The sequence below is a fragment of the Lingula anatina genome, chromosome 6 (assembly GCF_051362555.1).
Source record: "Lingula anatina isolate TDL-2025a chromosome 6, LinAna3.0, whole genome shotgun sequence".
Lineage (NCBI taxonomy): Eukaryota > Metazoa > Brachiopoda > Lingulata > Lingulida > Lingulidae > Lingula > Lingula anatina.
In genome coordinates, this window is record NC_141772.1 from 3416270 (window position 1) to 3442866 (window position 26597).

Consider the following 26597-nt stretch of genomic DNA (forward strand, 5'->3'; position numbering starts at 1 on the left):
GTTGCCTTTTATGGCTACTGAAAATATTACTTGCAGCAATCCTAATTGGTTTGACATTTAAAGAAAAACGAAACAAAAGCAAGCAACATTACATTTGTTTTGTCACACAGTGGCGGATTTAGAGGGGGGGTCAGGGGGTCCTTCTATTTCTGGTCCCTTCTTGAAATTAGAATTTTGACAAGGTGAATCATATAGTTCTAAACCGTACCAAATAGCGCCGTTCGCCCTCTAAAACACCAAGTAGGGCGGTGAGATGGGGGAAGGGTCGGCTTCGCATCCGCGGACCCCCCTTCAAATAATCCTGGATCCGCCCCTATTACATCAGCTCTGAGCAAATGACAGAATATCGTATTTTGCAATCATGCGAACTTCTTTTATTTCCCAAAGCGATATCTGTATTTACAGAACAAGCTACAGCCAATTATATTGATATCTTACCAAAACACCCCACATCTATGTTTTTTTCGGAGAAAAGCGCATGAACTATTGATCATGACGGATAGGTGACGGGATATTTTATTCGGAAGGTCTTTATTTTTTCCGGCACTACATCGACCAAATATATATGCGCAGCGGTATGAAAAATATGGCGGATATCATTGTTACCATTTACTTTACTTCAATTTGTGCCGGCCATTCACTGGTTCAAACTAGGGGTCTTGTTAGCAGACACACAGGAATTATCGTAAACCCCAAATTTTCCTACCGCCTTCTCCATGTTCGCAACCCCACTAACTGAAGCTTTGTACCCACCAGGGACCACGCTCCCTCCTATGTCAGCTGAGGTGTCGGCCATTTTTGCTACGCTCTATGTTCAGTCTATAAGAAGACACTAGAAGCCATACAGGCAAATCCTAATGCCGTGGTGGTTCGGCTCTGGTTCGTTCCGAAGTTATGATGTGTGAACACTCTCCACAATAACGTACATCATATGAGAATATTAGTAATTTTGTAACGCTGCTCATTGATTCGCAATGGCCTTGCATCACATGCGGTTTGTGATAACATTTTTAAAATCAATCACAAGAACCCTTTATCGCTCATTTGCCACCAGATCGGAAATATTTTTTTCAATCATGACAAATATTGTCATTTTGTCTGTGAACTTGATTAACGACTCTCCTCGGGGATTCCAACGAAGGGAATGACGCGTTCATATGTGCTCAGCGACCGGTATTCCGACGACCGAGTAACTGCAAAAACGTCGATCGACTTAAAACAAACGTTTGATAAGCCAAACATTTGATTTCCCGTGGCACATCGCGTGTGGAAATTGGGGAAGCAATACCAGGTCAATCGAAGCCGAAGTCAGCTGATGCTAAGCGACTGAATCGAACTATTGGACACGGTCCAACATCTGGCAAATCCGAATGGATATTCCGTGGCGGGTTCCAACAATTATTTTAGTGCATACGCCGAGAAGAACGCAGATCACTGAGTAACTTAGAGACGGGCTAATGTAAGAAGTGGAAATTCAAATTGCATTTTTTCCTTGCGTAACATGATATATCTAAAACAGTGCGTTTGCCAACGCTTCTCAGACTAAATGGGACTCTGTTCAATTTACTAAAGGTTATAATAGTATTTGGTAGGAGGGGTTGGGGGTTCGAAAGGACTGCCCTTTGGCCGGTAAAGGTCAGCTCATAATCACACTTTGATAAAGGTTCCTTTGCTACTTCTCAAATTGAGTCAACTAAGAGGGTAAAGTGCTATAAACAAAAGAATCTACTCTTCACAATTACTTCAGGGCTGGAATTTTCTGCCGTTTCAGTCAGAAGTATATTACAAGACATGAAAGTAGATTCGGTACATGCACAGAACCTCTTTTAGATCGCAGATAAGATCGACCTGTCAATCCGAAATAATGCGTTTGCATTCACTGCGTTTGCCGACCAAACCGCCTATATTTCCGGTCGTAAGAACACTACTTGGATCAACGCCGAATCGGTCCTTTTTCAACAATCTTTGTGAAAGACATTTTGACATGTTGCTATTATTATTGTCACTGCATACGTTGCCAAGAACGCTGTTAAGATCAACGTAACAATTTCTGGAGATACGCACTGGGTTATTTCTGGGGCGATTCCAGTGCGTTAGATACCCAATAAAGCTATTGGTGCAAATACAGTGCTTATGCCTTGAGCTAGAGGAAAGCTATTGAAATACCTGTAAGGGGATGGCCGACATTTATCGATTCTGATTGGGCAACAGTGTGCAGTTTTTAACTGGATTGCCAGACTGAAGACACCTGCAAGTCCGCTGTTTAGATCTGCGTGGAACCAATTGAACATTTCAGCAATTCTGATTGGATATTTCAACGCGGTTTCCATGTATAGAAGAAGGACGTAACGAAACTGCTAGAACTGCATGCTTTCAGGAACGCTGTAAAGACTGGAGCAACTGACAGTTCTGGCCAGACGTTCCTTTGCAATATTCAACAAAAATTGAGACCACTACTGAGGTTGTCTTGGAAACGGCCAATTAACCTGACAGTCAGACTGTATATGTCTATTTAATCGCCGTTTTTATAAGGTTTGTTACTCTATTCGCTGCCGATAACACTGCTGACAGCAAAAACGGTCAATATCTAGAGCTTTTGATCGAGTATCTTTCTGAAAATTTTGTCGGTACGAACTCCATCGACAACGCTTTCCGGATATATGCTGTGAAGTGTGGTTCCCTCCGACTGGCATGGGCATGGGTATGGTGAGTATCAAATTAATTTTTAAAACAATAGCTGTGAGGTTTGGTTTTGGATGAAAATGAAAATTTATATCCAAGTCTTTTTATTTTTTCAATTCTGCGAAGAGAGAAGAGAGTAGTAACTGATTTCGGCAAAAAAAAAAAAAAAAAAAAAAAAAAAAAAAAAAAACATTATAGGTTTTGTGACTTATCAGCATCAGATACATGTAACTTAAGATATAATCCTTAAAACTGCGTATCAGAAGTGAATAGAAAAATGATCCAATATTCAAGACCATGCACGAAAACTCGCAGTGGGGAGAAAAGGCAGCCCCGCCAGATATAAAAGAAAAAAATTTGCAGTCAAAATGGCGTTTTTGCATTTCAGGAGTTGGGCCGTGCACGTTCCGTGCAAGACATATTTATCCATTATTCTGTTGCATTGTCTGAACATATATCGAAGTTGTCGCAGAAATTGAAACAGTCCGTTTTTAATTATATTAATATTGTCATCATCCCATCGATAAAAAATAAGCCACGCTTCGTCTTCTGCCTATAATTACGTTTTTCAAAAGATCTCTGTTTAGATGAGGCGTTGCTCATAATGATTATATATCATTTATCAGAACTGAGTAGAGTGACGACCTCTGATAAGATATGATAATCGTCAACCCCCTTTCTTTCTGTAAATGACAGACGTACGTCAATGTACAATGCATATAGTCCACGTGTGATATCTTATTGTTAAAGCCCGCTAAGTAATAATGATTGCCTTGGTGCGCGTAATCTCAGGGCAAATATAGTTTTGATGGGCTTTTTACGACTTCAGAAACATGAATGGTCTTTCAACGCTACATGTAACCACTGAACTGCATGCATTAAGCCGGCCCACGTAAAATTGGCGCCTCAGCAGTCAAAAGAGTCAAAGTTGATGACATCATTTGCGTCAAAAGTGACGGTCACGGGAAATAAAAGGACAATATAAAATGTGTGCAAGAAAATTGCATCCGGTGTGGTATTTACAAAAGGCAAAGTGGTGAGCAGATTGCCAAAGGCAAAACACACGCACAGACATATGCAGCGAAAATAAACAATATAATGAAGAAAGGGCAAAAAGAAATTAAAGCATCAGGTTAGTTGAGCGATAAGCAACAAATTATTTTCATTTTTTACCCGTTTACATATACATTAGTCAAAATAGGCCTCTAGTATGCCATACCCCAATAAGGTTTGAGGAATTGACGTCGTGGCGTTTATGGCCTGACAGGGCTTGCTCCATTTCTTCTTTTAAAGTGTGAAAAAGTCTCCAAAGGCTTCTGCTCACTGCACTGATTAAAAAGGGGTTCCCTAGACCCCCTATTAATCTAAAATTAATAGGAAAAACAGAACGGCTGTCAAAACATTCTCTCTTCTAGAAGTCGTTGCGTAGAAGCGTGGATCTCACATTCCGCTCATTTCTGGAATAATTCATTGATCTTTGGTTCCAATTAATGAACCTTGGCTTATTATTTGGCAATATAGATGTCAGAAACGCTCTCAAAGCACCACTCTTGTGGTATGGTCCACATTAATGTCTCTTGAGGGTGGATTTGGTGAGCGCAAAACTGATATTTTCAATTATAAGTTGACTTTACTTGAACCTGTTAGAATGTATTAGGCACGGACGTTAAGTAACTGCTGGTTGTCTCGGGCGTTTTATAAGCATGCTTACAGTCTTCAGGAACTATTTCAGACATACATAACAACTAATTTCTACCAGACATATGTTGATACTACGAGCCAAAACATATGCCTTCATTAGTGGCAAAATACCATTGCCATCGGCCATACACCATACCACATACGAAAATATACCACTGTACCATCGGCCATACACCATGCCACATACCAAAATATAACATTACCATCGGCCATACACCATGCCGTATACCAAAATATAACATTACCATCGGCCATACACCATGCCACACACGAAAATATACCACTGTACCATCGGCCATACACCATGCCACATACCAAAATATAACATTACCATCGGCCATACACCATGCCACATACCAAAATATAACATTACCACAGGCCATACACCATGCCACATACCAAAATATACTAATGTACCATCGGCCATACACCATGCCACATACGAAAATATACCACTGTACCATCGGCCATACACCATGCCACATACCAAAATATTCCATTATAACTGGTCACGCTCCAAACCACATACCAATATATGCATACAGTACCATTATCATCGGCCATGTACCATACCATATACCAAAATATACCATTATCATCAGACATGTAAAGCTTGGTCATGTTCTTCCCTGCATACCCTTCAATAAAATACCACTGCTAATATACCGTGCCATGTACCAAAGTATACTATAAATTAATATTGGTCATGTACTGCTCTGAATACCATATAATAAAACATCACTGCTAATATACCTTACCATGTACCAAAGTATACTATCAATATTGGACATGTACTACTCTGAATACCATATACTAAAATATCACTGCTAATATACCTTACCATGTACCAAAGTATACTATCAATATTGGACATGTACTACTCTGAATACCATATACTAAAATATCACTGTTAATATACCTTACCATGTACCAAAGTATACTATCAATATTGGACATGTACTACTCTGAATACCATATACTAAAATATCACTGCTAATATACCTTACTATGTACCAAAGTATACTATCAATATTGGACATGTACTACTCTGAATACCATATACTAAAATATCACTGCTAATATACCTTACCATGTACCAAAGTATACTATCAATATTGGACATGTACTACTCTGAATACCATATACTAAAATATCACTGCTAATATACCGTGCCATGTACTAAAATATGCAGTCACCCATGACTGATGCAGCTCATCAAGAAGGGCTGAAACTGCGCAATTTTGAGAACTTTGAAGCCTTTTATGGGCCTTTTCATTTCTTTTCTTTCAATTGGAACCAGAATGGGCGCCGACTTTTAAAAAGAAATTTGGGTGAAATGTGTTGGATTCGCCTATGACTGTGTTCTATTCAATTTATCAATTCCTATGCTTTTTACATTGGACTAATATAGATGTTAAGGAAAGTGCATTTAGGTGAAACATCACCGCCGTTATTCTATTCAGAGACATTTCAAAGAGATCAACGGACCGTCAAGTACAGCTGTTGGCATATTGATAACTAAGGGTCCTTTTACATCTCAGTCAGATATTCCTCAATCTTTCGGAGCGATTCGTGATCTCCAAATTGCATATTGTCATAAAAAAATCGATGTGAGATGTGGAAAATGTTTTTCGTCTTGTCATTAGAAAAACATGCAATATCACGTGCAAACGTCAAAACAGCTGTCAAGTTCGCCAGAACCGAGTTTCAGTACAACTCCATTAATATATATATATATATATATATATATATATATATATATATATATATATATATATATATTATGCCAAGTAACTATTTGTCGATTGTTTGCCAAAAACAACAGTATGTTCTTTGGTATAAAAACGAATAATTCTTTTCCAAGCATTTGTCCTAAATTCCAATGTAAATATAAAATCATTACAACTTACAAAACGGAGCCTCAGAGAAATGTAGATAATCTAAGACTAAGGAATTATATGTCTCTATATCTAACTACTGTAACGTTTTGGTCCCATGTCAACGTTAAATTTTCCGTATCTTTGGACAGCAACGGTCAGCTTATCTTCGGTCAATCTCATGGAGAAAACGAAAGGAGGAACTGAAAGTCCTGAGGACCTGCACCATAAGAAATCTGCAGGCCGGGTTGTTTGTGCTATAAAACGCTAAGCTTGTGGCAAGTAATTCTACGTTGGGGTAGTTAATTCGTGACTGGAGTCGTTATTCTGTGCTCCCAAATTTAAGGCTCGTGTTAGAAAGCTGCAATTATCGTTTATGGGGCCTGAGGTCTTCTAAATTCTGTACAGGTCCGTAAGTCGATGTTTACGTAATTTTACCGTTCCTCTGGCTTTTCAGGCAGTCATAACCGGTCGGACCAGCAGCTTCCCCGAAGCCACTGAAGGTGTTCTCTCTCTCTCTCTCTCCTTTCTCTCTCTCTCTCTTTTTCTCTCTCTCTCTCTATCTCTCTCTCTCTCTCACACACACACACACACACACACACACACAAACAAGTCAAAACGATTCTTAAACAACTTTCTTAATTATTACCCTCAAAACGACATGGTAATAGATAATAATAGTCTGTAAGTAAAACGCTGGTAGAATTTGTCGGTAGACGCAATTAAAAGTACGCATTGCGTTTGTAAAAGATAGCTTTAAGCCGTTTTTATCTCTGCCCTCTTCCGAAGTAATATATTTATCAAAACATCGTCCCTGCACTGCACTTGACAGGTAGGTTGACAAGGAAGGAAAAACTGCCCTCTGGTAATCCAATTTCATTAAAATAAAAAGTATCGAATGCGTCTTTTGCCATTCAATAATGACTCAGTACTCAATCGAATATGGACTTTTGACTCCAATGACGTAAACGTGTTTTGGTCTGGCGATGTACCATCTAGTGCTTATTGAATGCGTTTTGTAGAGTTTGTCATTCAAACGTATTTGTCATCACGAACTGTGTGCATTAGTCCAATCTATGCTCTTTTCAAGGCCACAGCATAATGTTATTTTATGCGAATCGTATAGTCCTTTGCTTTTTTGGGGACTGACGTACGTGTTCCATCATGCTCCCCTTGACGGTTCAATCACTAAAGGAAGCAACACTTCTTTCCCTCTCCCTCAACACATGAACATAAAAAGTTATATATTCTTGTGTGTATCGCATACAATTTTATTGGTTTCGTTTCATGCTCATAAATTACCCTTTCCAACATATAGAGAACTATTCCACGGGAATTTTACCGATGAATTACAGTCTGATTACCTCTAGGTAAAAAGCCCACACAGATTGTCGCCGTAACTAGGATAGAAATTAAGCCTGCACCGCATTACCTCCCACAGGACGTAATTTCAGGACGTAGAATGATTATTAGCCGCAGTGAAACAAGCAAAGATTATACTTTCTACGATCTTGATAAAGAACTCTGCAGGCTTCACTTGGTTTTTACGTATATGGTCCCATTAACAGCTATAATTATGCTGCAAATGGGAGACAGAGAGTCCAAGAATAATTGCGCGAAGTATGGAAGTCTTTTTCGTGTTGCCAGTAGACAGAGGTAATGGCTTTCGCCATACATGTACGAAAGAGCGCATTTAGAACAGCTGACTAACAGATCCGTGGATCAAATATGGCGACCTACTGGAAGGCTTGCCGCTTAATTCCCGATTAGACACTGAATATAAATTCATCGCGGATTACGAAACAAGCCTTCAACTGGGTCGGCCATAACTGATCCGCGGACCTGTTAGTACGCTGTTCTGAATGCGTTCAAAGTCGGTGACGTGCAAGTACTTAACGAGAAAAAGCACTAGGTCATGATCATTGAGATCATTGCAATAACGCAGATATACACTGTGTATTGAAAAATTAATTAAATCAATAAGTGCACATTGTTTGAAAAACATACTCGATGATAATTAACCGCATTGAGCTTTGACTCCGTTACTAAATTAGATGACAGTGAAATGTTGCCGTATTCATGTAGATATGCACAAAGGTCTCCAAAAACGAAAATGATTTTCGAAAAGAACAACAGCTGCCACAAACGCCTAGGACCTTCTCTGTTTTGTCCTTATGTCATTGTCTGGCGGAGAAAATAGCTTTTTTGCTTCAAATGTCACCAGAAAGGTTATTGTAAACAAGGTACAGTAGCCTATCTTCAGATTGCTTATTTCCCATTCCTTGAAACCCCTAAAGAAATCTAATACTTACAAGGGAATAAATTCTGTCAATCACGCTCTGTCCACTTCAAAGAATAGAAATCCCATAGCAACGAAAATGTGAGAATTCTCAGTAGTCTATGGATTTTCTACATGTATATTGAGTTAACCTATAAGACCGTATTCAGGCTCTTCAGAACTTTTATAATTCAATTTCCTATCTTTTTAAGGTTAAGAAGATCTGGTGATTGACCTTCCGTTCCTCTAGGAAAAGAAGAGAATGCTGCGTGCGTACTTGACAAGCGGCTAAGAAAGCTTGTTACAACAACACTGAAAACCTCGGAAAACTCGAAGTGGTTTTGACATAGCGGCAACCTTACTGAAACCGACACGCTCAAATACTGCTTATTTCACGTGAACGGACTGTTTTTGCCTAGGTACGACTTAGTTATGAGTTAAGAGTGATTGTCGTGCTGGGATTGACAAACGCCCTGCAGTTTTGACAGGCGCACGCTGAACACAATAAAGTCACAAACAAAACGGACTTTTTTTCTTTATGCAGTCCACCATCTTTGTGGCTTCGGTGGCACCTGCAGCTGGCAAACTAAACTAGCAACATCCAGAAGCTTCATCAATCCCAAGACTCGTCATCAAGTTTCTACACTACACATAGTAATATCCGGCCTTGGACGCGACACAGCTGCGGAATCAGTAAACACCGGCTAATCACTTTTTGGTGTTTTCATATTGATTATGACTGAATATCAGAATTGACTTTGTTCTTGAACTGGTGTGGGTGGTTTAGGTGTTAGGTGCGATATCGCCTAGACTTGCATTCACGAAGCCAGCTTCTAGGGTGACACATTTTAGTGAAGAAAGAACAATGTCGTATTCCACTTTTTTGCCGTCTACTAGTAACCATTCATCTCCAGAGGAGGAGGGTTTGGAAACCATGCCAGGACATCACCTTAAACATTTATTTCGTATTTTCGTAAAGCCAGAAGTGGACGCCAGTTATTTGTGGCCAACGGCGAGGATACTTTTTCCTTGTAAGCTGTTTGTAGAGATACTTGGATTGTTGGTTCACATCATTGGAATGACAGCGCTGTGCTTTTTGAAGAAACCCTTAAAACTGTATCACTTGCTTCTTATAAACATGGCGGCATCGGGCTTTTTGATCTTGTTCGTGTCATTCCTGAATTCTGTCATCGTGCTCTGGCAGCAGACGACTGTGTCGCAGACCACCCCTGTCGCCCCCCGATGGCATCAGTTCCAATGCAGCGATGACGTCATTGCTGATATATTACGTCACGTTCACCTTGTTCCACTTTTCGCCATTTCTGGCCTCATCATCAATCAACATGTGGCTGGAACAGCGCAAAGTATGTACCAGTTTGTGGTCAACCGAACCAAAATTGTGTCTGGGATAATTGGAATTTATGTTTACACCGTCGTGATTTATTCAATATTTCATATTATTTATTCAAACGTGTACTCATATGAGGACTGTTTCACGCGATACAATGGCCCGTACATCATGGCCTCCAATTGGTATCTTGGTACCCTCTCCGTGCTCGTGGCAGTCATAGACTGCGTTCTTCTCTTTCGCCTTTGCCGCCAGTCGAGGAAACTACTCAACGCCAGACGACCCAAAAATGAAAAAGTCATACATGTTGTACAAGTCGCCGAATTTGCCGATTTGAAAAGTTTGCACGAATTTAACATCACTGTTGCGTGTCTGTTCGCAGTGATGGCAATATTTTATTCCCCGAGCGTCATCGTATTTCTTGTCATAGGCATGGTGACAAGTAGCGGCGGGCGGATAGATGCCTATCTTGTCATTGCGCAGACGACTGGCTGCTTCATCGCCGCCATTACGTCTGTGCTCGTGCCATTAGTGTGCGCACGCAGAATTTGTGACGTCCAAGATGGTTACATATCTCTCTGGGGGGAACTCCGCAGCGTCTTGACCCGCGAAGAACATGTCCCAATGGCTGTAGAATCGGCCTCAGCGGACCGTGAGATAGAAGAGACGCTCTGTTAATGGTGCTTTAACTGTCTGATAAATTCATACAATGGCTTTGTTACAAGTTGCTCCAGTAGAGTGAAACCTTGGAAACTCACTGCACGTAAAGATGAATATATACAGCCCAAGTCAAAGAAAAAGGTGAAGACTATATCTGTTAATATTCCCAAACTCAGAGACGAAGATCTGAATAATTATCAAGGGCTCTCTGAATATAAGTGAACAAAATTCTCATTTCAAAACTGAGAAAAATTGACAAAATTTTTCAAATGATGGTAAGCGGTTTTGTGTTGCCCCGCACTCTTGGACGTGACATTTAACCCATGTCAGTAACAAAATTGTATATCATTCCTTATAATATCCCCCTATTATTATTTTTTTTTTAAATTATTTGCGTTCTCCTGTACTCTTGGGCGTGATATTTTACCCATGGAAGTGACAGTATTGTATATCTTTCTTAATATCCCCCATTTTCTCCATTTCATCGACTGTCTTTTTAGAAGTCAACTCTTTCAAAATATTTTTACCAATTTAGTCATTTTACTTGGTATCTACATATAAATTCGTATAAAGGCAAAGGTGCACTTGTCGTGGTAAAGCTGAAATATTGACCAGTACCTGGACAAATTTCCAATACTTTACAAGTCCGGTTTTAAGCAACAGATGTTTCTTGTAACAGAGACTCTAGTTCCCATTAGATGCATATAGGTTAGTGTGAGCATGACGTGACCGTGTTCAAATCCAGGACGCGAAAGACCTACAGGTACAAGTCGATGGAGAGCCCGTGTAACGTGAGAGAGTCCCCAATGATCGAGTCCGTTTCCCATTCACTTGTACAGGTAAGCCCCGCCCTAGATTTTGTCCCACTTGGATAGTGGATAGTGGATAACCATGAAGTAGAGGGCGGACTTTCTGTTACACTGACCCTCAGTTTCGTTACCCAGGACCTGTGTCACAGAGAACTTTCGTATATGGCACGGATCCACTATTCTGGCATTTGGCACGGAACCAGTGCATATACATATTGCATGTCCGATTTCACTTTAAAATGTGAATACTTCATCTTTAAACATTTTCAAATATCAGACATGAGGCATATCACTGTTGGGGTGTAACAGAAGACAACGGAATATAACTGTCGTTTAATTAACAAGTAGGGCCTACAGAAAAATTCTCAACTGTTCTATAAATAAAGAGAAGTTGTAATAAATATTATCTTTATTAAACTACATTTTCTTTTCTGACCTTGTTAGCAGATATTGACATGTGACTTATCAGGTTATTACACTGCACACGACCACAATACCGCAGGGAGACACATCTACTGCAATTTGCAAATATTTTGACAATTTTTATGTAAAAATGTTAGGCATCATCAGTAAAAATATGACAATGGCAGATTCTTGTACATGTAACAGTTGCAAAGTTCTAAGCAATACTTGTTGATTGGAAGATGTTAGTATCTTAATTCAAAATCTCAAAATCCAAAACTGTAAATTGCTGACAATTATTTCTTATTATACAAAGCCACAGAAAGCACCAAATTTATTGGATCAACTTCAAACACAATGCCACACTTAATCCACTCCTAAAGAAAGGGAGCTCAGTTAGCCATATAGGGTAGAATTCTCTCTTAAAATCAACAGAACTTGACATGCAATCTGTATGCTCTTGTAGTTCTTTACTCATCAGCTGTTCTTTCTTAAAGAAAATAAGCTTAATCACAAAATTTTTCGTTTAAAAATCCCTACTACCCTATTCCCCAGTTTGCAAACATATAAAGTCAGTTTTTTATTATAGTCACTCAAAGGCAGCTTCTTCTTTATATGTCCAGCACAATGAAAAGAAGCAAATCCCTGCCATTTTTGAAATTAAAAATTTTGATATTAAGTTTTGACATTATCAGAGATTCGCCAACTTTACCCTTGTGTATGACACAAAAGGTCAGTTTTTTACGATATCCAAACTACATTCATCAAATTCTGAAAATATTCAATCTTCTGTATCAGTCATACAGTGCACATAAAAAATCTCCCCAACTCACACTGAAACCAGCCTCAGTTCCATACATTAACCATGTGATTGTCATGTGACTATCATGTGACTGCTGTTGAGGCACCACGTTGGCAATAATTTAATGTTCCACTATACTGGAAATATATATTTTTTAAAAAGTTCAGGACTACGAGCAGCAAAAAGGAAAATCCTCGGAAAACAATTTAGCAAGGGGCCGTGGGGTCAAACACCCCTATCCCCAGGGGTATTAGGGTTCAACACCCCCTCCCCAGGGGTCCCATGAGACACCAGGGGACTGGTACACACAGTCAGTGGAATTCCATGAATTCCTGGTCTATCCACAGCACTTGAAACACTTTTCAGACGCCCCTAATTCAAGTGGCGATGCCTATGGCCTGGAGCACCTGGCTCTCGGAGTCGTTATGATGCGTACTGAACATGCTGTAAATGGGCTGTTGGGACAGAGAGCGCAGGAAATCCGTCAAGTATGCCTGTAATGAACACAATGATAGATAAGCCATGGCTAAAACTAGATAAACATTACTATTTGATATCACACAGCATTTCGGCATTTTTAAAGGATCATCTTTTATGTATCAATACTTTTTCAATTTACTAGTGTTCTTTTCTGGAGTACCAGACAATAAAACGTTTTTCCATTTGTTTATATTGGTACAAGCAAACATGTCAGTTTTTAACATTTATCTATATATTGTTGGTCTTGTGAATAACTGCAAAAACCTTCTATAAAAACCAAATTACTCAAAAATGAAAGAATCCTAACACTAACACTCCAGTCTTAAAGGGTCTGGGCACAGTACTATGTATAGGATTTCCCAAATTTACTTCCTAATACAACTTCAAACTTTTCAGTACTCTTCTACTTATAGAACTAGTACTAATATCAACTTGACTGTACAGATTTAAACATTTTATATCCATTCTTTGTATAGGATTTCTTTATTGCCTGTCTTCGGGCTTACCTGCAGGTCAATTTGATTGACAGGGTCAGCTAGTGCGTCCGGGTCTTCCTCTTCCTCCTCTCCTTCTGCATCCTCAAAACCTTCAATAAAAAAACATACACACCTAATTACAAAGTCTTTAATGCTAGAACAATGGCTGAAAATTGATGAGCTCGTCACCACAGTTTGCACAGTGAAGCACAGATCTACCTGCCTTTTTTTATTTATTTTTTTTGTTAACTGCAATCTGTACGCAACACATCTTAACAAACTACTTTACAAAATTTCCCTTTAATCTTTCTTGTCCAGTTCCCTTTGAAAATTTGTATCAATATTATACAAATCCTTGGAAAATTGGCTAAAATTTTAAAACTCTCTCACAGATTTACAACGAAAATTGTTTTTTGTTGGGTTAATCAATAGTCATTACTGCAAGACTAGTGTCAATTGAAATATTATAGTACAAACCCCCTATCAAAGTTGGAACAGCATGATGTCAAGGTCATGGTGAAATCAACGTTTTTACCATAGCAATCAAACTGCATAAAGCTGTTATTTTTATTAAAAATATCTTCAAATGATATTTTACCAGGAAAGTCAGAGGATGGGGCAAAGTGGTCCAGTAAACTAGCAAGTGTCTCTCCCCCCATCTCTCCTGCACTAGTTTCTTCATCTTCATCATCATCTTCCCACTCCTCGCCCTGGTGTTTGACAAAAGAAGATCTGATTAGTGCACTCAATTTTATAACAGTTCTTGCATACAGACTGTTCATCATAGCTTCTTTAGTTCATAACCAAAAAAAAATTGATTCATATGATCTCCCACCGCCTAGGTTTTATTTGAATTTGCAAAAGATGCATAAAAATTACAATAAAGTGTCATGCTAGGGTTCCCTTAATTCTTGTTCACAAGAGATGGATCCCTCTATATAGTCTTATCCTTTTCAAATCAATTAAGATATTTGACATTTGAGTCATTGCCATCCTAACAATGTTTTCCCTTTGACACAACGCACTACAGCTTTTTCTACCAGTTTTTTTTTTTTTCAATACAAACAAAACACAGCAGTTAACTTACCTCATCAAGATCATCTGCCGCGGAGACATGGGTGGACATGTTACTCTCAAGCTGATTGGACAGTTCATTGATCAGCAGCTTGTAGATTTTGACCACCAGGGGGATTGTGGTCCACTGTTCTGGTGCTAAATTGAATTTCAAGATGAGCTGTACTTATCAAAACAAGTGCAGAAAAATGAAAAACCTAGTTCATAATAATCAATTATATCTTCATCTATTCATCAAAATTTTCATTACCTATAGAATTTGCTATGGAACTGGAATCTTTCATTTCAAATAAATCAAGTAACCATGTTTCCAAATTTTTTTAGGCAACATCGTGTTATTATTTCAACAATATGCATTTATTCATTTGTATTTTACTTTTATTCCTTCACATCCATAACATAAAAAAATTCTGTAAGTACAAATGAATACAGGACTCAACGAAACAGTTCACAGTATCAAAACTTCATCACGTTCATAAGTGACCTATATTTACCTTGGGAGGCCTTGGACCTGGTTCTTATTCCATCATGGCTGAAGATTTGTTCCCCTTTCACCTGAATCTCACTCAGGCGTTGGTCATTGTTGTTGAGGGCATGTTGGAGTAACTTGCTCAATGCAACAGCACTGGAGATAAAAAAAAAAAAAAAAAAAAAAAAACTGGAATATCTAACACTATTCAACTGGAGCAGCTAACACACTGATAAAACCTTTTGATATTGCAAACACAACTGAAAAGCAGAACTTTCTCAACTTACTTAATTGGTTGTTTAGAACAGACTGGAGCAACTTCAAACGCAATGACGCACGCAGACAGACACGTGATGTGCCACCAACTGGAAGTACATCCAGCCAAATGAGACAAAACCTAGCAAATTTCCCATATGTGTACCTTAAATATTATAGTAAAACTGTCCATCCCTTCCCCAACCCCTGACAAAATCCTGGATCCACCAATGTTTTTAAACCCTCACAATGTCTGTGCTCACCTAACTTTGCCCTCATATGCACCATAAAACAGGTGCTGTCGAGAGCACCACTCATTCATCACAAACTCCAGGGCAGGCTTCCCTGTGGGACCTGGGACGTTGTAGAGGAACTCCAGGACGGCGTCCATCTGGGTGTGAATCAGGTGTGCAAACACCATCACCAGGCTCTGGAGGAGTACAGAACACAGACATCGATTGGTAAATTATTAATTTGACAAATAGTATTTAAAAAAATAATAATAATAATAAAATAAAATAAAAATAAATAAAAAAAACCCTTTTTTACACTTGGCAACATGATAGCTTAAAAAAATGATCCCTAAAATTTTCAAATGAAGTCTTTATCTTTCAAAATTATTTTGCACCTGACAATTAAAATGTAATGTATTAAATGTAGTAAACCCACACACTTGCACTGATTAAAAAAAAAAAAAAAAAAAATCAGGTGAGACCATCTCTCATACCTGTACCACACTCAGCGTCTCCGCCTGCTGCATTTTACTCAGTATTGCTCTCAGCATCAGATCCAAGTTTTCTCCCAGCCCACTGCCCACTTTAGATATCACTATGGAGACCAGGCGCCCCACAAAGGCAGCCGTGTACTCGGACGTCTTGGGGTCTAAGAGCCTTGATATCACCTGTACTATATACCATAGCCCATTCTTTCCTGGAATAATGACACATTTCATTAAAATCCTCTTATTATTACAGTAAAAAGCTTTCCAAATGATTTGTATTTCTCATACTCTCCTTAATTGAGAATTCACATCCAAAAATCTTCCCTCAAATCCTAAACATTTGTATCACAATAATTAAATTTGATTTTAGAAGATAACCAGTTCTGTGGAGTCTATTTGCATTAAAAAAAAAAAAAAACTCTATGCTCTGTGTTTAAATTTCTCATAAGTCAGGCACAGCAATTTAACAAATTTTCATTAAATGCTTGTTTTGTGTTGTAAAGAGTGCACAAAATAAGAAGAAAAGGTTCCCCCCCACCCTCATTACCTTGTTCGTCATGCCACTGTATAATTTGGTCTAGAGCTACGGAGGCATATGCCCGTAAACATTCTCCACCACTCTGAAAAAAGATACAAACAGGAATTACACTAGTAAAACATGCTTAAATCTTTTTTTAAAAAGTACTTAATTTAGAAGAAAGCTACATATACAAGTACACTACTTACAGGTTCTGCATATAAAATGCTTTTTGCTCCATACTAAGTGCAAAATGCTCACAAACGTAACAATGCTTCAGAAACACTCTCTTGTCAAATGCAGCAGTAAAAAAAAAAAAAATCATCATAAAGCTATCAAGTGTGAAACCCAACCAGTTATATACTTCTACTGCTCACCTGCATTGTAGCGTTGTCGTCCGTACTGAGTGTACAGCACGCTGCTACGGGGAATGCACGCACCAGTGCATCAGAGATGGGGCTTCCACTATGCCTTACACACGTCTCTAACATATCTAGTGCTGTCTGAGAGAAATAATACAATATTTGTATTAGACATGTCAGTTTTTCCAAAAACATTTTGTATTAATTTCTGGCATCACATGAATTCTAATGTACAAAAATCACAAGTATTGAAAATAAGAAAATGCTCAAGTAAAAGTTTTGCAGTTGCACATAAAATATTATACAGTCATTCTTTGCTAGTGGTGCACTGCAGGGGGGCCATAACAAGAATGTTATTTAAATTTAGATAGCCAACCAAATTCTCATGACATCGTTGTGTATGTTTCAATAACAAATCAAAGAAGCTGCATGAGCAAGGAGGATGTTGTTATAAAAGCAAAAAAATAGAAAAAGCAGAAAATATATCGAAATAACCCTCAAAATGGCGTCCTTTTTTGTGGAATTTTGACCCTACCTCTATTTAAGAACAGTTTGTTTAGGGTTTGAATGGATTATTGAAGCAGGAAATACATCTACTGCAAGAAGATATAATAAACAGAATGTGCAAATTGTTATTTAAATAAAAATTTATTTGAAGTCACTGAAAAATGATCACAAAATTAGCTTAACTTACGATACATGCGGTGTCCCACCCCGATGTAAATTTCATCTAATCCTATCTTTCCGTATTAAAACTGTTCAATCGTCCAAAGTAGTATGTCGGTTAGTTTGTGTCACGAAGTCCATGATAATATCAGTTTTCTTAAGAATTTCACATTTATTGCTCAGCAAGGTCAATTTTTCTTCACCGCGTCCCAATATAACGTTCGCAACGCTGAAACTTCAGAGATCGATTTTTATCAGACGACTTTAAAATGCCGCGTGAAAATTATACATCGATAGCGATCTTCTTCCATACTCACTAACTGATGACGTCTTACACACGAATGGCTTCTTTTGCACACTAAAAAAAACAGCTCAAACTGGCTGGTGGCCCATTCTGATAACATGTCACGCAATGACGCTGTCGAGATAGGATGCAGGGCACAGGTGTAATTCCCTCGATTTAACCGTCACAGGATTGTTTATTGGGATCTTCTTTGTATGAAGGTGAGAAATAATGAGTTTAGTTTCATTTTTCTTCAATTGTTTCAACATATTTGTGTACCGATTGATTTTTACCATTCTATAAGTAGGGTGACTTCGTCTGAACTTTCGTTTTGCGTCTGTTTCACATGGGGGACTAAAGGTCATATTGAACATGGTGACGCGGTGATACCGTATTCATGTTCTCTTGTTCTCGAAAACTCAATCATCGAAATTGAATTACTTTTTTTTAGTTTTGTCTTAAATTAAGCTGCTACACTGTATTCCGTGCGTTTAAAATTTAACCGTCTGTAAAAACAGCAATAATGGATTACTAGCAACACTTACGTTACGCAATGAAGCACCGAAAATGGGTGAAGAAAATGTGTCTCAGTAATGCGTGTTTGCCACTCATAATGCACTGTACTTCGTTTGAATAAGCAATAAACTATTTGTGATCTTAGGTTATCCATTGTTCGTTATCAGAGTTAACAGATTCTTTGTGTGATTTTTTTTCAGAATCCCAAGAGTGGATGCCTTAGTGAGCACAGAACAGATATCACCATTGGTCTACATATGTCAGGAAGAATGTTATAATTATGAACTTTGTGTTACACTGAACTTCATTTTGTTAAATTTTGTATTTAACTGAACTTTATTGTGTTAAAATAATAATAAAAAAATAATAGCTCTGATAAAAAACTACAATCTGGAACATTCTTTAGATCAACTTTGTTCAGTGTGTGTCCCATATGACAGAGTTACAGTAAATAAAATATGTGCATTATTCCTCTGTGTTTGTCAATTCCATTTTAAAAGCATGTGAAAGTGGTGTGCCCTTCATGAATGAAGTGTGTATGGATAATAGCAAAAATATTGTTATTATTTACATGATTATAAAAAGTTTTTGTACCCACGTCAATAACGTTACCGTGACCCACATATTCACCATTTTTATTAATTATGAAATGTGGATTAAATTCTTCAAAACCAGTTTTGAAGCATTGAGACAACACCCCCTTATGATTTAAACTAAAACTGAAAACATTCCATTAGACTTTCATTAGTTTGTGCAAAATATATTACCCAGGATAACGCGTCTTGGATTTGGTGGGTATAGCTGTTCAACTCTCCTGTGTGCCCTAAAAAGGGCAGCTGCTGTTTCCCTTTTTATGAAATGATAAACTGTGATGGTGTAGCTATCACATCGCAAAATTACAGCTTCCCAGAGAAAGTTTGAAATTTTCGGTCAAATTCAACATTTTGTAACCACTAGCAAAGAATGACAGTATATTAAATGCTATTCAAAACAGAATTTGTAACTATAAGAAGTGGGTTTGAACGGCAGGGAATCTCAGGTTTTCCAGGGAAAACAACTATGATGATACGACTGACAACAAATGGAAATTACTGACAGAAGGGTTAATGCCTCTGACAGTGTAAATAGACTTACTGACTGTAGCCCCATGGGTATTTTATCTGGTGCAGCCTGCAGTATGCTGACTAGGGTAGGTAACAGTCTCTGCTGTAGCGGCTCTCGGCACTCAGAGTTCTTAGACAACTGGGCAAATGTGTCCTGCACTAAACTTACTACTAATGGATCTAAAATGCAACAAGATTGAAAACAATAAGTCTTTTGTATTGTCATTTCCTAATAAATAAATAAACAAATAAATAAATAAATAAATAATGTTTAACCTGAAGATTAAGTTTTTCCCCTTCAATTTTGCCTTGCATAAATGGAACACTTAAAATAATGAGACTAACTGTTTCTTCTTACCTCCTACGTTCTACATCCTTATTCAATTTTTTTTTTCAGAATTTTTTTAATCTGGATGATTTTATTTGAGCTTAACTGCCCTTTATATTGAATTGATTTACTGTAAATTCCTACCTCCACTGAATTTTAAAAACACAGCGATGGCCAATGGAGAGATCTTGTCTTCCACATTTTTAGTAAAACTAGAATCAACCTACAAAAGAAAATTAATGTAACATTATCTGTTGTCCAATAAAAACCTGCGCCACTGTGATTGCAAATCACTAAGAATATTATTTGTCCAAAGAATATTTTCAGAATCCATTCCTTTTTTTTCAACATCTTTATAACAATGCCTATCTTTCAGAGATGAGTAAGCCATTAGACTTAATCAAGAGTGAGAAGCCATACTTACTGATAAAACTATATTTATGGTTTCTAAACACAGAGCTAACACCTCCGTAGAAAACTGTTGAGCTATGGACATGAGTCCATCGAACATATTTCCCAGGTGCGGCGCCAGGAGCTGGGTCGTATTGGACTGCTTCAGGTGGTCGCAGAAACCGAACACGGCTCTTACAGCTGATATCCGCACACTGGGAGGCTGACTAGGGTGAAGACCACTCACTGTCGCTTGTAAAAACCTGAGAAAAAAACCACGGAAAAATTTTACGCACTGTCGCTTGTAAAAACCTGAGAAAAAATCACGGAAAAATTTTACGCACTGTCGCTTGTAAAAACCTGAGAAAAAAATCACGGAAAAATTTTACGCACTGTCACTTGTAAAAACCTGAGAAAAAATCACGGAAAAATTTTACGCACTGTCGCTTGTAAAAACCTGAGAAAAAATCACGGAAAAATCTTACGCACTGTCGCTTGTAAAAACCTGAGAAAAATTACGGAAAGATTTTACGAACGAGCAGCAAGTTTCTCTCTAAATACGAACAAAATTCATTAATAATCATCCCAAATAAAGCCTTTTTATTAACAAATTCAAACAATATTCTACAATTCATTATCTTCCAAAATTAATATTTCATTATTAAAAATAATATCATTCTTAGTCCAGAACAAATGAAATACTTAATTACCTTTACCTAATTCATCACTTATCTGAAGAATTTACTTCAGCAAAACAAACTTCCTAAGTAACCCTGATTCTAAAGTTTCAGGTATTACAAATGAAAAAAAAAAGTTAAAGATAAATTTTTACCTCTCTAAAAGCTGGGGTGACATGGCCCCTGTGTACCTACTTCCTGTCCACAGACATCTCCCCAGCAAAAATGGAGACACTGACAAATTACAAGAAGAAAATATTATACACATTTTTTCAAAGTTATAACAATACAAATACAATTATGATTAACTGATATAACACTGAGATTAGATATTGTTTGAATAAACTGTAGCTATCACTGTGATTTGCATAACACAGTTGATGTAATTCTTCTATTAAAGCCAAACCTTAATTCAATTTTCAGTCTTTACAAGTATAAATTATAAATATTGACAACCGAGTATATATCTGTAAATATTTATCATTAATGGCAATTCTTTTCCAAAGCTCACCTTGTAAATTTAAATCTCCTAAAATAACTGACTCTAAAAACCCTACTATATCAAACTGGCATTGTCCACTGTTAATGACGTCCAGCACTAGTGACCTTATACTACCCATGGTCAGCATCACGGACTCATGGAGCTTCCACCTACAAAGTACAATGTCATGTAGTTTAAAACATCTTTTTTTATTCATTTAACTTTATTGTATGAGGGTAAAAACAAGGTAATTTAACTTTAGTCTTATCAGTGGTGAAATAGGTTTTTCATTGTGTCAGAACTGTGTAAAAATGACAATTCCATCCGCCTACAGAATACCAGGAATACTGGTACAGCAGGGTTGTGAAGTAAGCAATCCACATAATAATTTCCCATACCTGAACTGTGACCACACACATGCACACACAAACTTTACGAAGACATCCTAACTCATGGGAAGTGCACATGTTAAGTAAGAAATCCAACTGGAGGAGCTCACACAGACTCCTAAGAAAACATCTTTTACCAAGACTCATCTCAACTGGCTCAATGACGTGGTTCACCTAGACCAGCATGAAGCTCCAGAGTGCAGGACTTACCAGTGGGGATTACTAGTTTTGATTGCATCTGCCTCCTGTAAGTGTCTGGTCACTGCTGCAAAGATGCCAGGGGCACACTCATTCATGAACTCACTGGCCAGAGACTGGAAAAATAAATAAAAACAAACTGAATTTTATTTCACAACAATAAAATTGACCTTGCAGTTAACATATTAATTGGGATGGCTCTCTGTGTCTGTTATATGCAACGTTTATCATATGCAAACACCTTCCTTGTCAGCAGAAGTAACTTCCAGATTTAGCATGTGAAAGGGAAGTGTTCAGGCTTATGCTATGCCATTAAGTGTGAGGTCTTTTGTATAACTGCTTTCCAACAAAATTAATATAAACACTAATTTAACTATATTAAAATATTTACGTTCAACATTTCAAACCTAAAACTTTTTAGACCACAAGTCGCTCTAAGAAGCTGAGTGCAAAAGTAGACAAAATATACCAGTCTGTAACCCCAGACCTGTAGCTTACAATACAGACTGGACTTTTACCAGTTTAAAACCTCATGTTTAGTGTCCTGTGTTCTCCCATACAAAAGACAGTACCTGTGAAAAACCTGTTAAGATCAAAAGGCAACTTGTTCCAATATCAAGATGCTCCTGAGCCCCCTACCGAACACTTCCCCTCTCTCTCATGTCCTTAAATGATCTAGAAACTTCTCAAAGAAGCCATAATCCACTCACCAGCAGCAGATCTTGAGCTGATATTCGAACTGAATATGAGAATGTGTCGTCATCTTCATCTTCAACAAACTGGTCTGGATTACTACTCCAAAGGCCAATCTGAATACATTAAAAAAATAAAATAAAAATAAACATTAAAAATAAAATAGCAATAATATACTGATTAAAAAAGGAAACAATGCTGTCCTAAAAAGGCTTAAATTTATTTACAGTTACTTCTGAAATCTACAATCTTCTGCAAATAATATCAATAATTAAGTCAAAAAGAAGCAATCGTGTTTATCTTGACTAATACCATAATCACATGATTGTGTACAATTATGACTGTTTCACGTGATTCAGTAAAAGATCTGAAACTGTTCTTTTCTTTTTCTTACTGCTTACAACATAAATGCTCAATGATGTTTGAACTGTAGTAAATAAATTTATTTAAAAGTTTTTGGAGTGATAATTACCTGGTCTTCTGTTATTTGCATATACAGCACCACATAATAAATAAGCTGATCCATGGATTTCTTGACCACGCCCCGGAACTTTGGGGTCTCAATCAACGCATGGATAAATTCAAATATACCAAATACTAGGTTCTCAAAACCGAGTACTTCCCCTAAGGAAAAAATTTATTAGATTTTTAATAGAGTAAGAAGATCACATTTACAATCAGAAATTAGCAGAAGGCACAGTTTTAAAGCCCTTCTTTCTTTTTGCTGTCTGAGTGATTAATTTGGGTATTAATTTGGCATGGAGATTTTGTTTGAGTTGTGTAAGAAACTGGTAGTAGTAATTTTTATGCATTACAGGGAGTATCCTGAAGTATTTGAAAATTTAATGAAAACTGCCTAACTCTAATCTTCACATAGCTCAAATAAATGTTCCTCTTCCAAATTGTTTACATTACGCAAAATCTACTACATCTTCATACCATCTGAGTCCACAGGATTCACGGCATCCTCTGTATCATTGACAACAGTTCTAACATAGATGTCAGCACTGTGCGTCAGTGTGTTCCAAACTGGAGGCAAGATTTGGTGCAGCCAGGGACTCATATTCTTTGGAAAGGCTTTCACTAGAGTTGTAATGCCCTGAAATGATTAACATTGACAGAAATGAAAAATTGCTACCATCTGGTGCAGCTAAGACCACCTTCCCTGGAAGAGGATTTCAGCAGAGTCTTGATACCCTATAAAATTCAATATTTGGTGCGATAGGGGTTGAGTTTAAAGCACAGCAATGAACTCACATTCTTGATCATACCTATTATTCAGGCAAAATAAAAGACTACAGACAGACCTAGAAATTACCCCAAATTATGAAACAGACTTCCAAATTTAAAATCTAGAGCAAATTATCCCAAATTATGATACCAACATCCAAATTCAAAATCCAGAGGACAAACTACCAGTGATCGCACATGAAAACCAGCAAAATACCTTTAAAACTTCCATCTTCAACCCACTGTCAGAGGTCTCTCCATCCGGGACCTGTAGTGCCTGTATGAATGCCTCCACAAACTGCGGTAATACTGGGAACAGCAGCTGCTTGGCCACCCCTTTGTTGTAATCTGTCATTGTTCCTATCAGACCTGCACACGTGTTGAAAATATCAACTGCTCGAGACCTGGTCCTTATACTGTATGCCTGAAAGTAAGCAACAGTCATTTTTACTAAGAAAAAAAAATATGTAAGAAGGCTGTAAAAAGTTAACATCTTGTCCCATTTTATTTAATGAAACTTCATGTTCCTACAAAACGATTTCACAAGAATGACGGCAGGGTGCAAGCAATCATGATAAATTGATATAAAATGCGTTGTTTGTGGTAGCTTGTCAGGTCGTATTGCATAAGTTGTGACATGTAACAATGTAATGCATTTCTCACCTTATCTTGTGTGAAAATATTGTACATCTCAGGAAGTATGACAGGGGCAACCTGTGGCATCTGAGTGTCTGTCACTTCACGACAAAACTCTAAAACATTATCCAATAAAATGAAATTACAACCCTGGCGTAGTCAAAACTTTTAAAAACTTATATTGCCACGTCATAAGTACATAACTACATCTCTCAGTAAACAAATTGTGTGTTCTATGTACTAACTCTTGGCAAATATGGTTTCACTTTTTCTGACAGATTCAATTTTATAGGTAAATAAAGGTCGATTCTGACAAACCTGATTACAACTGAATTACCTGTTCCATCAGCAACAGGTAAAACAAATTTTGGACCCATCATAAATTGAAAACTGTAATTTCTAAAGACTGCAAATTAATGAAACTATTTTCACATTTTAAAAAATCTCCCTTTAAAAATTTTGCTTTACTGAATACTAACAAAACATAACAATCTTGAACAAACTAACACAATGTAGTCACAACCATCACAATGCCCTGACATCACACCTAACACACTCACCAGTGAGCACCCTCATGGCACCATGGACGGCATTCCCATCTCCACTGGTCAGAGCCTGCATGAGAATCCCAAACAGTTCGGGCCACGCCTCAGGCCAGTCCCAGTGGGCGATGGCTGACACTGCGTACGCCACACTGGAACGCACCTTGCTGATGGTTTCCTTTAGTCCCATAGGAAGAATTTGCCTGATCACAGACTTGGCCTAGAGAAAATATCTTGAGATTTTAATGAAAAATTGGGATAGATGTATGCAGTTCATAATGCATTACTTTTCACCTTGTTACTTGCTGAAATGGTATATATCCCACATGAATTTTGTGAAATAGATTTTAGCTTTGGTATTAGCTGAAAGTGAAACTAATGTCACTGATAAAATTTGGCAGACCAGTTTGCTTAAAATAAATTGGATAATTTTTGGATATTTTTATGAAATTGAACACTGCAAAGATACAGGTAAATGTGAACCTCATCAAACAGCCAGAGAAATAAATGCAGATTTCAGTCGGTTTGTGTGATCTCTGGGAATGTAACATGCTGTTGTGTTACATCTGACTGGGGGAAGGGAGTGGGGGTGGGGGTGGGCTTGGGGTGAGGATTTGGAGAGAGAGGAGTATCAGTGTACTTACACTGTCCACAGTTTCAGGAGGCCTGAACTTCTCAGAATGCTGCGACCAGTGTGTCTCTACATACTGCTTCAGTAGCACTGAGGCCAGTTGGCGGATAGCTAAGGCCCCATTAGGGTCCACTGTGAACTCTGCCAGGTGGACACCAAACTCTAGAATAAAGAAATATCACAGATATTCAATATGATCCATCAGTCAGTTTGTACATATGGCTACATGCATATTAATTCACAAAGCAAGAATACGGCAGTGTACAAGTGCTGTATAAAAATGAAATGTGTGCATTTTACATGCAAACAAAATAAAAACAATCATGTATCAAACGCACACATGCACAAAACTGGGCAGTCTGGAACCCTATTATGTATAAGACTGAACACACACACAGACACACATTTGCCACTTTCACTGCCACTGAATAAATTGATCCACTCTGTTAAATTATGTTAACTGACTCAGGATGTATACACATAGTGCAGACTGGATCAACCCTAGTCACTCATGCTGCACTGGATATGAACATGTGCCCATTTTCAAGCATGCAGTGTGTATCTATTCTGTGTAAAGACATGTATAAGGTTACCTTCTGTCACTTCCAATGCTTTAATCTGTTCTTCACCCGACGCCCGCACATTCTGCATAGGCGATAAAATGGCTGTCAGACTTTCGAAGAGCGCTTCTTTCAGGGATCGGTTTCTGTCAATATCCCCGGCCATGTTGACCTCGGAAGTGAATACGAAGATGGCGCGAAATTTCACGCGCTCTCGTTAGCTGGGGAAATAATTTTTCTCACATCAATGGGAATAATTTATCCTTGAGTATTGTTTCTTTTCCTAACTTGGAAGAAAAAAATGCCTTAAACCTAAAATTTATCCCTTTTTATAAAGTAGCAAATGTCTGTCTGCCACCCT

The 26597-nt window shown here is 37.8% G+C and overlaps 1 protein-coding gene and 2 long non-coding RNA genes across 3 annotated transcripts; 2 read left to right on the forward strand and 1 right to left on the reverse strand.

Annotated features, from left to right (window-relative positions):
* The first annotated feature begins 1589 nt into the window (after nt 1-1589).
* LOC106150608 (uncharacterized) lies at nt 1590-12935 on the forward strand. Its single transcript, XR_015334937.1, has 2 exons — nt 1590-2706; nt 8751-12935. It is a non-coding gene; the product is annotated as an uncharacterized LOC106150608 (long non-coding RNA).
* Nucleotides 11747-26575, reverse strand: LOC106150408 (importin-9). The gene is made up of 23 exons (XM_087014646.1): nt 26270-26575; nt 25690-25838; nt 25064-25265; nt 24531-24619; nt 24085-24291; nt 23577-23736; nt 23110-23261; nt 22655-22753; nt 21957-22060; nt 21388-21527; nt 21032-21110; nt 20234-20462; nt 19954-20032; nt 19513-19661; nt 16929-17054; nt 16582-16654; nt 16041-16243; nt 15577-15743; nt 15084-15214; nt 14603-14727; nt 14114-14225; nt 13546-13625; nt 11747-13053 (listed from the first exon to the last, which is right to left on the reverse strand). The coding sequence occupies exons 1-23, from the start codon at nt 26400-26402 to the stop codon at nt 12937-12939; spliced, it is 3105 nt and encodes a 1034-aa protein (XP_086870772.1). The 5' UTR covers nt 26403-26575; the 3' UTR covers nt 11747-12936.
* On the forward strand, nt 17056-18846 carry LOC147761009 (uncharacterized). The gene is made up of 2 exons (XR_015334936.1): nt 17056-18083; nt 18579-18846. It is a non-coding gene; the product is annotated as an uncharacterized LOC147761009 (long non-coding RNA).
* Nucleotides 26576-26597: the final 22 nt, after the last annotated feature.

Coding starts and splice junctions, on each gene's coding strand:
- LOC106150408 (XM_087014646.1), bottom strand. CDS start 26,402: ATGGCCGGGGATATTGACAGAAACCGATCCCTGAAAGAAGCGCTCTTC. Junction 24,620..25,063: donor TGCCATGAGGGTGCTCACTG/GTGAGTGTGTTA, acceptor ATAATGTTTTAG/AGTTTTGTCGTGAAGTGACA. Junction 16,655..16,928: donor ACGACAACGCTACAATGCAG/GTGAGCAGTAGA, acceptor ATCTTTTTTCAG/AGTGGTGGAGAATGTTTACG.